General features: G+C 53.8%; 2 protein-coding genes across 3 annotated transcripts in view; one reads left to right on the top strand and one right to left on the bottom strand.

Moving 5' to 3' along the window:
• The first annotated feature begins 27 nt into the window (after window positions 1-27).
• MTHFR (methylenetetrahydrofolate reductase) lies at window positions 28-16401 on the top strand. 2 transcript variants are annotated; one of them, XM_050931557.1, is made up of 12 exons: window positions 28-140; window positions 5767-6015; window positions 7385-7623; window positions 8008-8118; window positions 8326-8519; window positions 9323-9573; window positions 10536-10670; window positions 11091-11271; window positions 11882-12064; window positions 14592-14699; window positions 14973-15092; window positions 15614-16401. In XM_050931557.1, the coding sequence occupies exons 2-12, from the start codon at window positions 5777-5779 to the stop codon at window positions 15809-15811; spliced, it is 1959 nt and encodes a 652-aa protein (XP_050787514.1). In that variant the 5' UTR covers window positions 28-140; window positions 5767-5776; the 3' UTR covers window positions 15812-16401. The 2 variants fall into 2 exon arrangements, with proteins under 2 accessions (XP_050787514.1, XP_050787515.1); XM_050931558.1 differs by lacking the exon at window positions 28-140 and adding an exon at window positions 6124-6180 and having other exon boundaries at window positions 5917-6015.
• C21H1orf167 (chromosome 21 C1orf167 homolog) overlaps window positions 9573-16821 on the bottom strand; it is a 37285-nt gene continuing 30036 nt past the window's right edge. Inside the window, exon 22 of the transcript XR_007770769.1 lies at window positions 9573-9638. The gene's annotated coding sequence lies outside the window, so the exon portion shown is untranslated. The remainder of the gene's footprint in view (window positions 9639-16821) is intronic.

Genomic DNA, 16821 nt, shown 5'->3' with positions numbered 1-16821 from the left:
GGAATGGCGGGTTCCTGGTCACGTGACCAGCGCGAGGCACGCTGGGGGCTTCCTTCCCCGGGGAGGGGAATTTAACGCGCGCTCCCGTGGCAACGGGCACGTGCAGGAACGCGGTGGAGCTGAGACAGCTGGAGACCGGGGTAAGAGCCGGGGGGACCCGGACCCGGGGCGGCGCGGCGCGGCCTGGCTCCTCCCTCTGGGTACGGGGTGCGTCCGTGCGCGCGCCTGGGGGAGAGACCCCGGATCAGACCCCCCCCCCATAGCCGGGCGCGCGTGGGGGAGAGACCCCGGATCAGACCCCCCCCCATAGCCGGGCGCGCGTGGGGGAGAGACCCCGGATCAGACCCCCCCCATCGCCGGGCGCGCGCCTGGGGGAGAGACCCCGGATCAGACCCCCCCCATCGCCGGGCGCGCGTGGGGGAGAGACCCCGGATCAGCCCAATGCCTGGGCCGGGTGCCTGCCTGGGGGATAGACCCCGGATCAGACCCCCCCCATCGCCGGGCGCGCGCCTGGGGGAGAGACCCCGGATCAGACCCCCCCCATCGCCGGGCGCGCGCCTGGGGGAGAGACCCCGGATCAGACCCCCCCCATCGCCGGGCGCGCGCCTGGGGGAGAGACCCCGGATCAGACCCCCCCCATCGCCGGGCGCGCGCCTGGGGGAGAGACCCCGGATCAGACCCCCCCATCGCCGGGCGCGCGCCTGGGGGAGAGACCCCGGATCAGACCCCCTCCCCATAGCTGGGCGCGCCTGGGGGAGAGACCCCGGATCAGACCCCCCCATAGCCGGGCGCGCGTGGGGGAGAGACCCCGGATCAGCCCAATGCCTGGGCCGGGTGCGTGCCTGGGGGAGAGACCCCGGAGCAGCCCAATGCCTGGGCCGGGTGCGTGCCTGGGGGAGAGACCCCGGAGCAGCCCAATGCCTGGGCCGGGTGCGTGCCTGGGGGAGAGACCCCGGATCAGCCCAGTGCCTGGGCCGGGTGCGTGCCTGGGGGAGAGAGCCTGGATTATTTCAACACACACACACACTTCGGCAGGCTGGGTGCGCGCGTTGGGGAAGAGACCCCGGATCAGCGCCCCGCGCCCCTCCAATCCCCTGGCCGGGTGCATGGGCAAGAGACGCTGGATCATTTCCCCCCCAGTGCCTGGGCCGGGTGTGCGTGTGGGGGAGAGACCCACATCAACCCCAGTCCCCAGGGCAGGTGCGCTTGGGGGAGAAATCCCGGATCCCCCCAATGCTTGGGCTGGCTGCGTGCGAGGGAGGGGGAGACCTCAGATCAGGCCCCCATCCATGGGGCAGGATAGGTGGGGAAGATCAGATTCGTTGCCATGGTGGAGCTGGAAGAACAAGGGACAGCCTGGCTAGGACTCAGAGAGTGAGCACCCAGATCCAGATCAAGCCCTGATGCAGGACAGTGGAGAACCAGGGGATGGGGAGATTTAGGGAAAAAGAAAGGGAGACTCCTGCCTTGAGCTGCGTGGGAAACTGTTGTTCCATCCAGAGAAAAGGTTTGAGATTTCAAAAAAATTCCCTGTGCTGGATTGGCACCAAATGATGAAAACCTGAAAATTTTCATTCACAATATTTGTTTTGAAAACTGAACCATGGTGTTTCCCAAATGAAATCTGCTCCCAGGCTGCCTGCAGTGGATCACCTGCTGCCTTCCAAGCAGGTTGGTGAGGAGCCCAGCTTCTGAGCTGACAAGAAGCCAATGCAGGTTTCAAATGCTGCCTGGGATCTGTCCAAACTTAGTGGAAACTGAACTGTTCCTACACAATGGCTTGATTGATAAATCAGCAAATTCTCAAACACCCTCTCCCCAGCTTCTCCCAAAATGTTCGGCTTTTTAATTTTATTTTTGGGAATCTTTTTGACCAGCTATCCCCCGGGGATAGCTTCATCGGGGAGTATGGGTGAACTGTGGCATGGACCCATCCTCCCTAGGCTGACAGCAGCTGTCTGTTTGGAAGTAGGGGAAAGGGCCTTGTGCACTGGTGGAGAAGGACAATATTTCTAATAATGGGTGTGTGTGTGCTTGGGGGGGTAATATTAGTCCCATTTTACAGACAGGTAAACAGAGGGATCCCATTCAGTGGGAGAGCTGAGATTAGAACCCTGGAGTCCTGGCCTCCCCTTCTTTGCTCTGTACAGTACTCAACCTTTCCAGAATACTGTCCCCCTTTTAGGAGTCTGATTTGTCTTCCGTACCCTCCAAGTTTTCCCTCACTTATAAACCCCTTGCTTACAAAATCAGATATAAAAATACAAAAAAGTGTCACAGCATATTATTACTGAAAAATTGCTTTTATTTTCTCATTTTTACCATATAGTTGTAAAATAAATCACTTGGAATATAAATAATTGTACTTACATTTCAGCATATAGAGCAATATAAAGTAATTGTCTGTATGGAATTTTAGTTTGTACTGACTTCACTAGCGCTTTCTATGTAGCCTGCCTGTTGTAAAACTAGGCAGATCTCTAGATGAGTTGTTGTACTCGCTGGAAAACCTCTGCGTCCCCCCAGGGGTTTAAGTACCACTGAGCTACGCTGCTTGGCTTAAGCTGCACAGGGGAGGGGTGCACCTGGGCTCAGGAGTGTCTGAGACTTGGGAGAGTGGACCTCTCCCCCAGGGTCAGGGGAATGTAGGATCCAGCGAGGATGCCTGTTATACCTCCCATCCCAAAGCTGGGAAGTAGATGTCCATCACAAGCCTGCCTGGCTGCACCCTGTTTCTGGTTGTTGGTTCTGCTCGGCTTTGGGGAGAGACACTCTGTCTGAGCAGCAAGGCACGTGCTCCTTCCTGTACTTGCCTTGGGGCTTGTTTAAGGTGATTACCATGGACAGGGGCCAAGCTGTCCAGATCCAGTCCTTTTGGAAGGAAAGCCACGTTATCTCCTCTTTCACTGCCACACAAAAGGCAGCATCAGCCCCTGGTCGGTGCCTCCAGCTGTGCCTCAGGCTGGGCACTTTTGAAGCCTGGGTGAAGATTTTTGCCTCTCTGAAACTTTTCACCTCCTGACTTCAGGGAGCAGCAAGTCCCAGCCTCAGGGCTTTCTATCTCTAGCCCCCTTTCCCCTTGTAACTCCATTAGTCCTGCTTCCCTAGCAGCCCACAAGGCTGTGAGAGCCATTTTCCTCTCTCCTGCTAATGCTCTTGCTCTGCGACCTCTCCTTGCTGTCTTGGCAAACCCAAGCAATCACGTCAATAACAGCAGACGGATACAGGGAACGAACCAAACCTACGACGAAGGCAGAGGCTGGGCAGATGATTTTTTCTCACATGTTACCAGCCTTTGTCTGGCTTCTCTTGCCAATAAGCTCGTACTGAATCTGAGGATGAGGGCATGGCCTGACATCTTGCTGGTGGAGATACCTTATTTTCAGGCTGCTTTTCCAGGCTTACAATCATAAATTGTCCTTCTCTTGCCACTTTCATCAAAGGGCCTCAAAGCACAATACAGACCCTAATGAATGAAGTCTCAACCCTTTCCTGGAAGGGAAACTGAGGCACACCTGTGACTTGCCCAAGGAACCACAGCAACTCAGTCACAGAGCTGGGAAGAGAACCCGTGAGTTCAGATTCCCAGTGCCTTTGGTCTAACCCAGTGGTTCTCAACCTATTTACCATTGTGGGCCATATCTTATACTCCCTGTATGGCCCTGAGGATGTCACATGGGCCACAGCTGTGTGCTGACTGAGCAGCAAGTTGAGAACCACTGGTCTAACCACTAATGCCCACTTCTGAGCTGTGGATTAGAACAATGATTGGGGGTGGAGAGGATCGGGCTTCACTTCTCAGTTACTGAAGGCCAGGATTGGAGTTTTTATGCTGCTTTTGGTTGTTTCTGCTCCAGTTGTAATTGTTCGGGGGTGCTGGGTTACTGTGACTGCTCTGGACACACATCCGGTCTGTATGCACACAAGAGATTGGAGGCCCAGGTACCTCTTGGCATCAGCAGCCTCCCTGCTCCTTTTTCACAACTCCTGCCAGCTGGACAGGTCCCCAGAGGCTAGGCTAAACCTTTCAGCCTGAGCCCTCGTGCAAGCAGCAAAGGGAGAGCAAAGTCTGCGTGCCAGTGGCTGGTTTGGGTGACATGGACAGACAGTGCCACAAGTACAGGGTTTGTGCTATCGCTTCCTCCAAACTGGCTCAGAAGTTAAAGCAGCCTGTCCTGGGATGACGCCAAGTTTACAATCCAGCTCATGCTCCTTCTTTCCAAAGCACCGGGTGGAGTGCAGCTGAGAGGAGACACTTGGCAAGGCCAGGGAGCCAGGCTCCGAATTGGGAGTTAAGAGGTCTGTTCCCAGCTCTGCCACTGACTTTCTGTGTGTCTTTGGGCACGTCATTTCATCTCCCTGCATCTCCGCATTCCCATCAGTAAAGCCGGACCCACAGTGCTGTTATTGTTATAAGACCAGCAGCAGGCCAGGTTGTTTTCATTCCCAGGCTCAGATGAGATTTGCCAATCAGTCAGTGCATCCCCCTTTTAAGGGGCTGGCTGGTAGCTTGTCCCTCAAGGAATAACTACATTCCCTCTGGCTGCCCGGGCAGACGATAGGACTTTTCCTAGCTTGCATCCAGGCATCCCAGCTGGTGTATTGAGAAGACGTTCTGAAGGGAAGGGGATGTGGAGTGCCTGGAAAAGGAGGCTGTGTGTAGAGGGGGAATGCTGGAATGGGGAGAATCTCATTATGGGGGAATGCTGGGTGATGGGGGAGTGCTCAGCTGAAGGCAGATTCGTGTGATGCCAGACTGGACACAGCACGAGGTAACAGACCGTAGGGAACAAGCTTGGCCCATGTCAGGGCATTGGGACTAGATGACTGTGCTGGACTTTTCCATCTGGCTTCTGCCAGAGAACACTGGGCTTGACGGCAGGGTTCTGAGGGGAGAGTGGGCGGGGTAGCGATCCAGCCTCTCCCCCAAGCTATTTTAAGAAACATTGCAGTTTGGGAATAAACAGCGAGACAGCAGGGCCCTGCTGTGTGCACACGTTGTGCCAGAGAGGTGGCTGGATGCAGCCCACTCTGGACAGAGCTGCTGGCAAGCCCAGTTGCTGTCCAGAAGGTCAGACTGACATTCACCAGCTGCACGAGGACGCCATGGTAAATACATTGTAAAGTAGTTGAAAGGCCAGAAAGAAGCTCTTAAACCTGCTGATTCTGATGAGGGGCAAAATCACTCCTGGTTTAACTTTAGGCTGTAGCAGAGTTACACCAGGGGTGAAGAAGGCCCACTGACTTGCATCACTGCCTGCTTCCCATCACTGCATACTCAGTCCGATCTCCACACGCAGCTGCTAAGTAGGGCTGACAGGGTCCTGCAGGAGCTAGTTTGGAGACAGGGAGTGCTGTCCCCGCCAGAACGCCCTGAGGAGCATTAGCAGACACCAAGGTCATTCAGCTGGCCCTGCTGTCCTGGTCAGGGCTCAGGCCCCATTGCTGCTCGTCTACGATCCCATCGCTGCTCACTGGGATTTCTGGATTGTTAGAAGCCATTGAGCAGACATGGGTGCACAGTTCAGGGAAGGGAGGGCATGGAGTGATTTTTAACAGCCCCTGAGTCTCCTTCCAGCCCCACTGAAATCTTCAGGTGTGGTGGATTGTTAACAACAGGGATGCACCATGCATTCCTCCTACATTGTGATCTCTTTGTCTTCCCGCACCATCCTCCAGCTCCTGCTTAGAGCAGCCTCCCATAAACTGCCTTCCTAGCCACCCCTAGGCAGTGACACCCCCCCTCCTCCCCTCGCCCCCTCCCAGAGAGAACATCATGGTCAACGAGCCCCACAGTGCCAGCAGTGGGAGCGCCAGCTCCAGGTCGGATGGCAGCAGCAGCGGCAGTGAGGGCTCCAAGGACAGCTCACGATGCTCCACCCCCGTCCTGGATGCTGAGCGCCACGAGCGGCTGCGGGAGAAGATGCGCCGGCGATATGACTCCGGGGACAAGTGGTTCTCCTTAGAGTTCTTCCCCCCGCGGACGGCTAATGGTGCGGTCAACCTGATCTCCAGGTGAGCCCTGCGGGGTGGGGGAAACGGGGAGGAGGCGCGATGGCTGTGATTGGGGGACAGCCTGATAGAGCCAGTTCAGGCCTGTGCTGTGCTCTGTCTCCCTTCCAGGTGAAGAAGCAGGTAATGGGTCTGTGCTTCCCTGCTGAGAAGGGTGATGGACTCCAGGTAATTCATCTTTGCATCCCCGTAGAGTTGAACACCATTACTAAGGGGGCTGGATCATTTCGTATGCGAACATATTCCTGCTAAAGGTGAAACCACTCATGCTTCAGAGTCTGAGCTGATCACTGTGGGGTCAGGCAGGGGAACAGAAAAGAATCTTCCACTTGCTCAGTGTGCAGGGTCCTGTAGGTGCATGACTGGGGTGTGTACGGGTGTCTCTCCAGGAAGCATTGTGTCTCAGTTTCTGTCCCTGGCAATGACCAAACTAGATGGACCGGTGGCTGGTCTAGTCTTGCACAGCCCATGGCCTTGGCAACATGAATCCTGCTTGCTTTCCGGTCATCTAGATGCTCTGCTAAAGGCCCTTGTCTTTTCCCGCCCCGGTGGGAATCTCTCCCTGTGTGTCCAGGCCAAACCTCTGCAGTGCTGTGTAATGCGAACGCTCTGCCCCGTTTGCCCAGCCCATGCAGGAAGGGCCTCTCAGGTCACAAGTCGCTGTGGCAACGTCCAAAGGGAAAGGTGTGGTTTGAAAACCTCTTGCCTGTGCTAACGGAATAGCAGGGCCCCGTTTTGCACGCCCTGGCCGGGTTCCAGCCTGGGGCAAGCAGGTGCAGCAGCACTGAAGGCAGGGGAGTCTCTGGCATCTGGAGCAGGCCTCCGTTTGGAATCTGGACTTAGATTAGACCTATTAGTTCCCCTCCCCCTCCCAATGGCCCCCAGCAGCACCTGCTTATTCCCTGTAGTCTCCATTATACCCTATTCCCTAGATGCGTATCGTAGCCATGGGCCTGCCACCTTCTCCTTTGGAAGAAGATGCCGCAGCCTCCGAGATGTGGCTGGGAGGAAGCTTGTGGTAGATCCAGTCTAGAATTCCTCCTCTTTAAAAAAACAAAAACTTGTCCGAACTGCTAGTTCCAGCCCTTCGGCTCTCCCTGAACATGGTCTCACCTCTGTGGTGTTGATCTGCCAGGTTCTCATGGCCCTTAGTGGTTCCTTCGCCAACCTGGAGCGAATTAGCTCTTGGTCTCTTCTCCTGAGGTGGCTGCTCCAGCCCAGTAACTGTTCTTGCAGCTCTGCTCCAAATTCCCTCCCGTCTGCCACACGCTGTCTGGTAGTGAGGTGCCCGGCACTGAGTGCGATATCCCAGGCGTGGGGGTGGCAGCGCCCCCACAGGCTAGCAATAAACTGCTTCTGTTATCATCTGCAGGTTCGACCGCATGGGGATGGGTGGCCCGCTTTTCATTGACGTGACCTGGCACCCAGCAGGGGACCCAGGCTCAGACAAGGAGACCTCCTCCATGATCATCGCCAACACAGCTGTCAACTACTGTGGCCTGGAGACCGTCCTGCACATGACATGTTGCAACCAGACCAAGGAGGAGATCACAGGGCATCTGCAGAAGGCCAAGCATCTGGGGCTGAAGAACATCATGGCACTGCGAGGAGGTGAGACCTGGGGATAATGCCAGAGGTACCTTCACCTCCAGCAAGCGACTCCTCTGTGGGAGGAACTAGAATGAACCAACCTGGCGATCTAACATCCCTCCCAGTTCTGGGGCCATCTGTCTGAATCTGTTCTTCCTGTTGTCCCAGGACAGGGAAGTCCTCCTGGGTTAGGGCTGAGATGAGTTAACCTTAGCCCAGAAGGCGTGGTGTCTCCAGCTCAGATGGTGGAGATGAAGGGCCCATGGGTGGAACCAAGTAAGGGTCCAGTGACCTTGGAGACTCCATTTCCCCTTCCTCTCAGTAACGGGCGGCCCGTGTAGTGCTGGTTGAGCTTTGCTATACACAGGCCATGGGTCAGACCCATCTCCATTTCTCCTCGCACAGACCCCATTGGTGAGGAGTGGGAGGAAGAGGTGGAAGGCTTCAACTACGCCGTTGACTTGGTGAAGCACATTCGCTGCGAGTTCGATGACTATTTTGACATCTGCGTGGCAGGTAAACACATCTTTTTATGGGCCAGCTGTGGCGGGGTTTGCCTCTGATCATGGCGATCGGCAGACTGTGCTGGCAAGACTGAGCGACCGCTTGTGGGTGCTGGACTCGGTCCTGAATGGTTCAGACGTTTGATGCCCCAGCGTGACCGAGTCTCTGGAGGAGAGAGTGTGCTGCCTCCTGGCTCAGCTTCTCCTCTTCTCTCTGAAGGTTACCCCAAGGGCCACCCTGAAGCTGAGAGCTATGAAGCCGACCTGAGGCACTTGAAGGAGAAAGTCTCTGCTGGGGCTGACTTCATCATCACGCAGCTCTTCTTCAGGTCCGAGACCTTCCTCGCGTTCATGAAGGATTGTCAGGCCATTGGCATCACGTGCCCCATCGTACCTGGCATCTTTCCCATACAGGTGAGATTCCCCAGCCCTTGCCAGGAGGGGTCCATGGTTGGATTTTTGGGCTAAATCCTGCCAGGTCCCAAGCACCCTCAACTAAAGCTCCAAGTCACTGGGAGATGAGGGTGCTGAGTGCACCCCAGGAGGCAACTGGTAGCTTGTAGAATCTGCCTGTTGTCCCTGCAGAGCAAAAATGTAGCAGGACAAAGTAATGGAAGGATGGTGGGAGCCACCTTTCCAAGGGGTCTTCATTAGTCATGTCACTAAACACACCTAGCACTATGCAATTGGTAAACTGGAGCCATTGGCCAAATAGTGCCAAGCCAATAACCACATGTCTCTTCCCTGAAGAGTTTACAGTCTAAAGACACCAGCTGGGACGCTACGGTACAGAACAGTGGCTCGGAGCTTTGCTTTCCTCTTTACCCTTCCACCTTGCCTGCGGAGATCTCGAGTGCTTTTCAAACATGAATTAACCCCCCCCAATTTCCCGCCCCCTTTGAAGGAGGTAAATACTGCCCCCTTTTTTAAAGATTGAGACGGGGGGCGGAGAAATGGAGCATAGAGAGGTTAAAGTGATTTGTCTGAGGTTGCACTAAAAATTAGTGATAAAGATGGGAATAGAGCCCAGGAGTCCTGATGCAAAGTCTCCTGTTTTGACTACTATAAAAACTCTCCCCCTAGCGGAGCTCTTTCCTGGTACAGATGTTACTTTGTCAACTGGCTGGGGAGCAGAAATAAGCCTGAAAATTGAGAGGCCTCGTTAGCCTTTCCCTCAGGTATTACCCTTCCCTGTTCCCCTTGTATCCCATGCCCAGGGTTACCATTCTCTGCGCCAGCTCGTGAAGCTCTCCAAACTCGAGGTGCCGCAGGAGATCAAAGAAGTGATCGAGCCCATCAAGGACAATGACGCAGCCATCCGGAACTACGGGGTGGAGCTGGCGGTGTCCATGTGCCGGGAGCTGCTGGACAGCGGTATGGTATCCGGCCTGCATTTCTACACCCTCAACAGAGAAGTGGCCACCACTGAGATTCTCAAACGTCTGGGCATTTGGAAAGAGGATCCCAGGTGAGCAGAGCGCTACTCCTGGAACATCTTTGTCCTGTCACAGCTGTACCTTCAATAGATATGACCTGTAAAGGAAAGAAAAAGAGCTGGCACCTTTCCTATACTGCTTTCTGCAGAAAGGCGGAAACCTTGGCTGGTGGTTCCCCCACTGCCACCCTCTCCTGTTTGTATTGATACATTAGAAATTCAGATCTGGCCTTCCTTGGAGGACTCTGTGGATGACTGGAGAGCTGGGAGGATTATGACCTCAAAGTACCAAGGGTGTGAGAGCTGCAGCAACTGAGGGGAAGGTGGTTTGTAGTCAGACTCTTTAAACCTATTGGCAGGGTTTGGTTTTGTGGTGTATGCGGGGGTTTGTTGTGGCTTTTGTTTGCGGGTAGTTGGTTTGGGGTTGTTTTTGGACAAACACTTAACTCAAATATGTGACAAACAGTCAGGAGATAAGAACTTTTCATCTTCCCCACCCCTTGGGGTTAAGTGCTGAGTAAGCTCCCACTGTGATCTCCAGCAGAAATAGGGAAAATGTTCAATAGTTGAGCAGGGGGCTGTCCGGCAAGAGTGGGGGACACACACATTGGGGTCTTTTTTTTTTTTTCTTTAAAAATAGCAAACCTTTCAGGCCTGCCTAGCTCCTAGAAAAGGGCAGGAGCCCGTCTGTGTATTTAATCTGTGCAATTCACCTGTAACAAACTGTCCGGCCACCTGGGAGGATACATGAGAGGGGGATAATGAATGCCTTGCAATGAGCCACCATCTCCTGAATGGGGGAGAAGTGTCCGCTCTGGCAGGAGGTGCCTCTCTGTATGCAGTGAGGTCTCTCAATTCTGCTTCAGCCCCCGCTGGTCAGCCTCCCCGAGAGCCCTGCCTCTCCCGTAAAATGCATTTACTAGCAGTGCTTTGAATCCCAAAACAGGGAGTCTGTTACAGAGAAGCCACCCTAATAATCTCCATTTTCCCCTAAGACGGCCTCTGCCCTGGGCAGTCAGCGCCCACCCCAAGAGAAGAGTTGAAGACGTCCGGCCTATTTTCTGGGCCTCCAGGCCAAAGAGCTACATTCACCGAACTCAGGAATGGGACGATTTCCCCAATGGCCGCTGGTGAGTCTCTGGCCCAGGCCAAAGGGGGCTGGAGCCAGGGCGAGTGGAGCAGGAAGCTGTTTGAGTCATGGGACCATCCGCTCCGACTTCACTTGAAATGGAAGAGTGGCTCTGTACAAAGGCAGAGGCTGCTGGACTCATTTCAGGACCCTTTCGGAGTCCCGTCACTTAGTCCATCTGGTGATACTTTGCTAGGAGAGACTCTGGTGGTGCCCATTGCTTGGAGCTGCCTGAGGGAGCGAGCTGTTGGGTGGGGTTGAATGGGTGGCCCCAACGCGGTGGGGGTGCAGATACCTGGTTGATTGGCGACTCCCCTTCTTTGGGGGTGGCTTTTTCCCCACCCGCTGGAACAGTCTGTCAAGCAGGTCACGTTCCACTCCAGGCAGCACATAAACCTCGTCTCTCTGCTCCACCCCGCAGGGGAAACTCTTCCTCACCAGCCTTTGGTGAGCTGAAGGACTATTACCTCTTCTACCTGAAGAGCAAGTCGCCTCGGGAGGAGCTCCTGAAGATGTGGGGGGAGGAGCTGATGAGCGAGGAGAGCCTCTTCGAGGTATTCACCTGTTACATCTCCGGAGAGCCCAACAGGAAGGGGCACAAGGTGAGTGAAGGCCTGGGGCTGAGAACGGAGAGGGAGGCTCATTGGAGAGAGTGCAGCCCCCGAAGAGGGCTGACTCAGAGAGAGACAATGGTGCTTATTTCATGCTCTCTCAAAGGCATCAAGTACTCTGTGACGTTTCTCTACATGGATCAGGGCATTCCTCTGCCAAGGGGGGCACTCTCGGCACAGGAGAGCCAGCACCTAGAACTAGGAACAAGCCTGGACAAAGATGTCCTTGTGCTGTGAAAGGGCCAAGACCAGTGATTTTTCAGAATAACGGCACACCTGGTAAGAAGGGACAGTCCCCGGTGGTTCAGCTGTGGGGACCGCCCGCTGGAAAGGCACCCCTGGTTTGAAGGGAGTCTCTGAGATAGGCTGTCGTAGACAGTGTAGGGTTTTAAAGAAGCTGCCTGGGCTCTTGATTTGCACCCAGAAGGGAGCCGTCAGCCTGTGCGAGGTAAGAGCACTTGTGGGCTGTGCTCTCAGTAGCTCATCTCACCTATGAGGTGGGCAACCATGTTCCTATCCACTTGAGTTGTGTCGTTTCCCGGTGCTGTGAGGTTATGGTAAGGGATAGAGCCTTGGATTTCACCCTCTTTCCTTCCCGCAGGTCACCTGCCTGCCCTGGAACGACGACCCTCTTGCTGCTGAAACCAACCTCTTGAAAGAGCAGCTGGAGAAGGTGAACAGAAGAGGAATCCTGACCATCAACTCCCAGCCAAACATCAATGGCAAACCGTCCACTGACCCCATCGTGGGCTGGGGACCCAGTGGGGGCTATGTCTTCCAGAAGGTACCAAACCATAGATGTGTACAGCTAGAAGGGACCCTTAGCATCTAGTCTGGCCTCTTACGCAGGAGATCAAAGAACATTGTTTGATTTCTGCATCCAGCTCAGTAACAGCTGGTTGAGCTAGAAGTACCTGTGTAGAAAGAGATCCAGCCTAGATTTTTTTTTTTTTTTTTTTTTTTTTTTTAACATTCATGTGATGACCCCATCTCTAGATAATTCCTGCCGGTAGCTAATTACCCCCACTGTTAAAAATGGGACTTGATTTCTAGTCTGAATTTGTCTAGCTTCAGCTTCCAGCCCGTGGATCTTGTGACGCCTTTGCCTGCTAAGATTGAAGAGCCTTTATCATCAGGAATCTTCTCTCCCTACGCACTTCTAAACCGTGATCCAGTCACCTGTCTCTTTCCTCTTGGACGGATAGATAGATGGAACCTGTCACTGAAAGGCAGGCTTTCAGCACCTGGGTAGTTCTGCCCCAATGCCTGTATCCCAAGGCTGCTGTACCAGCCTCTTCCATTCACCCTCTTTTCCAAAGTTGTTTATTTCAGAGCTGGGGTTTGTTGGGCTAAGGACACATCTAGCTTCCATTCCCTGAGCTCCCTCCCAGACCTTTCTGCTTGTTACTTTCCAAAAACCTGCGTTACAGAAGTGATAGCATCTGGCTACATGCCCAGTAAGAGAATTTTCTGCTGCTTGCTGTGACTCTGCAGTCTTGCAAGAACAGGCAGGGAGATCTGGCAGGAGATTGGGACCGAAAAGATCTGGACTGTACTCCTGGCTCTTCCACCAACTAGCTGTGTTGCCTTGGGCGAACCAGTTAATCTACGAACCTCTATTTCCCCATCTGTAAAATAGAGACAGTGCCACTTACTGGCCTTTGAAGTGTTTCACCTCTGGGGATGGAGAGTGCTACTTAGCTTCCCAGGATGCATCCCATCCTCTCATGGACCAGGCCCCACTCTAAGTGCTGCCTGCAGGGTATCCAGTAGGTGGTACTCTTCCCTCCAAACCACTGCCTCACATGGTGGTGCAAGAGGTACTGTCCTTTGGAGGAAATAGAACAATGAGAAAGTCATGGGATCTTTAATGACCACAAGAGCGGGGGTGTTAAACCCAGTGTCCTGGTCAGCTTCCAGCTTGCGTGGTGGTAGTCTGCTTCCCTAAACTCTCTCTGCAGTTTCACTCGGAGAGGGATGCCTAGCTCATATGTAGCACTTGTCATCAGATCTCAAGGTGCTTTACAAAGGCTCATTATCCTCTTTTACAGATGGGGAAACTGAGGCACAAAGAGGGGAAATAACTTGCCCAGGGTTACCCAGCTGGCTAGTGACAGAGCCAGGAATCAAACCCAGGTCTCTGGTGTCCCAGACCAGTGCTCTGTCCCCTAGAGCTGTTCTTTATTGCCAGTTCTGAGCAGTTGCACAGTATTACCATGCACTGTTCAGCCAGCACCTGTGCTCCACCCCAGAGCCTGGCTGCATTTCAGTGGTGTCTGGAAGTGATCTCTGTATTTCCCTTGCCTGTCTCGTGTAAGAGAGATAGCACTTTGAGATTCTCCAATGAATGGTGCTATAGAAGTGAAAAATATCATTATTATTATGGGGTCTCCCAGAGTCAAGGTAAACAGTGAGAGCAGAGCACATGGTGGGGAACAATACGAACTAATTCAAAGGGATTTGGATGGTTAAAGCTGCTGGGCCAGCAGATGGCAAATGCAGTTCAGTGGTGAAAGATTCCCCAGGAGCAAGGAAATCAATCATCCAACACAATGGCCAGGAAATGGAGCTAGTGCCCAGTTGGGAGGGAGGCAATTGCTGAATCCAGCCCAGAGCAGCAGCCAATGGGGAAAAGGAGGAATGAGACTGTCTTAGGCACAAGCAGAGGACAGACAAAAGAGGTGCTGCTGTGAATGGTCAGGCCCTCATTAGAGCCCAGCTGGGATAACACTCTGCAGCATTGCTCGCCGGCCCGTGGGGGTGAAATTACCAACGAGGGTGCAGCACAGAACAAAGATGTCTAACCTGAGTCTGTTAGAAACAGCCAGCACCTGCTGCTTTATGGGCACCTGGAATGACAGGTGCAGAGGCTGTGGCTTAGTTACCTGGGCACATCCCCTACTGCAGAGCCTACAGGGAGGCTTGATTTTGGACCCCTTTGCTCTGAAGGACCTAAGCTAGGAGGATGGGTAAGAGGCTGCCTGCAAAGGATTATTAATACATTGGGCTCGTGCCCTGCGTTACCTCTGTGTGCTAGGCACTTTTGAGGCCAGCACCACTTCCGTCCTTCGTTTATTTGGCCATTCCCAGCTCTCTCTGACTTGCCTCAGTTTCCCCATTGATAAAATAGGGATAGTATGGGCCTGTCTCAGGGGGTGGGCTGGATGGATTCATCTTAGTACCTTTCCCATTTTAGCTGCTGGAGCTTCAGAAAACTGGATGATGAGTCCTCAACAGCTGGGTTTCCCACAGGTTCCTCCCATCCCTGCACTGCAATGAGTTATGGCTTCTGTTTCCTCCCGCCCACGCAGGCATACCTGGAATTCTTCACCTCCAGCGAGAACATCACTGCGCTGCTTAAAGTGCTGAAGACGAAGAAGTACGAGCTCCGTGTGAATTACCACATTGTCAACGTCCGGGTAAGAGCATGCTTAGACAATGCTTCCCTCCCGCCACGTCACGGCCTAGGTGAGTCTGCCAGCAGGGCAGGAAGATGGGAGTTGGTAATCGGACAGGGTGAAGCAGCACTAGCTATTCCCTGCAGCTCCTTCCTGAGCTGTTGGCTTTTCACCGGTTGGTTGATGGTTTAATTTCAGGAAGTAGCGCCCATAAAAGCACCTCTGCACCATGGTCCAGCTCAGGACCATCTGTCTCTAGAAACTGCTTCCAATGTCCCGTCCTCCTCTTGGCAGGGTGAAAACATCACCAACGCTCCCGATCTGCAGCCCAACGCCGTGACCTGGGGCATCTTCCCAGGCAGAGAGATCATTCAGCCGACAGTTGTGGATCCAGTTAGCTTCATGTACTGGAAGGTAAGAGCCTTGCGCCAGCTGACATTTAACTTACCCCCACCCGGTAAGGTTGGGGGGTTTGGTTTGGGATTTGTCTCTTCTTTATCAAGACCCACTGGATAGTCACAGGGCCACATTAGTGCCTAGATGGACTCCATCCTATGCTCCTTAGTCCTTATGCAATGGGAGCTTTGTCTGAGTGAGGACTGCAAGATTTGCCCCCCTCCCCAATATATTTGTTCTCTGTATGATGTGGGCAACGTGAATGCCAGTCCCAGTATTTCTGTGCCAGTTCCCACAGCAGTTGAGGCTGAGGCAGCACTGGTGCAAGAATACGCATGCACCTGGTTACTAGAAAGTAGGAGGCTGCATTGATTTACTGCCCAGCTCCTCAGCTGTGGAGTGGGGCAGATGCAAAGCCATACTTCCTCTGGCTTCCCCTCCCAAGACTCACCACCCTAGAGGACGACGTAGGAGTCGCAGCTAGCGTAACGCACATGCGTGTGGTGACTGTAGCAAGCTCTCTGCCTTTGTCTCGGCAGGATGAGGCCTTCGCTTTGTGGATTGAGCAGTGGGCTAAGCTCTACGAAGAGGAGTCTCCCTCTCGCATGATTATCCAGTACATCCACGACAACTACTACTTGGTCAACCTGGTGGACAATGAGTTCCCGCTGGAGAACTGCCTGTGGCAGGTCATGGAGGACACTTTCGAGCTGTTGAACTGTCCCACAGAGCAGTGAGTCACAGTTGCTCGCTCCGTCCATCCACCCGCTCACTGCAGGCAGCACAACTGCTATGGGGCAAGAGGAGCCCAGCACGCAGGATAGGGAGCCAGACACTCCGCCCAAGGGCCACAACCACTCTGCTCTCACCTCCTCATTGAGCCACATTTTCTCTCCTGCTCTGCCCGAGGCACACGCTTGTCTCTCCCAGAGCGGGACTCTATCGGGGCTTCCCAACGCCCCTATCTGTTACAAACTAACTATGTAGCAGTCTGTTCTCATATGCTAATGGCAGCTAGAACCATCTGAACCTCCCCACAGAGCAACAGCCTCCCTTCTGAGAAACGATCCAGCTGCTTTTTCAGTGCCCTCTTCAGGGTTTGTTTCAATGTGATCGTAGTGGGGACTCACCCCCTCACTGCAGCAGAGACAGCAGGCTGGGGTATTTGGACACTAAAAGGTCTAAAAGACTTTTGGTCAAGTTTTTCTCCCAACCTCCCCACTCCCCTTTGTGTTTTGTTTTTTAAAGGAACGGGAATAAGGGAATTCTCCAGGTCAGTTTCAGCTCTAGTTTAGCGATTAGGAATTAATAAATAGCAGACACTCAAGTGTGCCTCATTTCTGGATCAATAAGATGGCTGCAAAATCTCTCAGCACTGGGTTTGGATTTTAGGTCAGTTCAGCTCTAACCCAGCTGAAAGCGGTTTTTAGAGTCATGCCAACATCCTCTCCATGCTCAAGGATGACAGTGAGGTTGCTCTGAGGTGGCAGCACTTACCATTTAACGGTGGGGCCAGCCAGGCCAGGTGTGAGGTGTTTAGCAGTGGGGCTAGTGTGCTGAGGGACTTGATTTTTACAGCCCGTGGCCTCCACTGGTACAGGTGCAGATTGGGGGTGTGTGCACAATCTACCAGTGTGGCTGGGCCACAGCTGGTTAAGCTGGCTACAGTCTGGCTAACAGAGCTGGGGATTTCATTCTCCAGCAGTGGATGCTCATGCTTTATAGTAATCCAAGAAAAACCTTAGTG

Source organism: Gopherus flavomarginatus, chromosome 21 (assembly GCF_025201925.1).
Source record: "Gopherus flavomarginatus isolate rGopFla2 chromosome 21, rGopFla2.mat.asm, whole genome shotgun sequence".
NCBI classification, from domain to species: domain Eukaryota; kingdom Metazoa; phylum Chordata; order Testudines; family Testudinidae; genus Gopherus; species Gopherus flavomarginatus.
This window is presented reverse-complemented; position numbering and strand designations above follow the sequence as displayed.

What these genes read in the sequence shown, in the direction of transcription:
- MTHFR (XM_050931557.1), top strand. Translation starts at nt 5,777, where the DNA reads ATGGTCAACGAGCCCCACAGTGCCAGCAGTGGGAGCGCCAGCTCCAGG. An exon ending in GCGGTCAACCTGATCTCCAG is followed by an intron (nt 6,016 to 7,384) that starts GTGAGCCCTGCG and finishes TATCATCTGCAG; the next exon opens with GTTCGACCGCATGGGGATGG. An exon ending in ATTTGGAAAGAGGATCCCAG is followed by an intron (nt 9,574 to 10,535) that starts GTGAGCAGAGCG and finishes TTTTCCCCTAAG; the next exon opens with ACGGCCTCTGCCCTGGGCAG.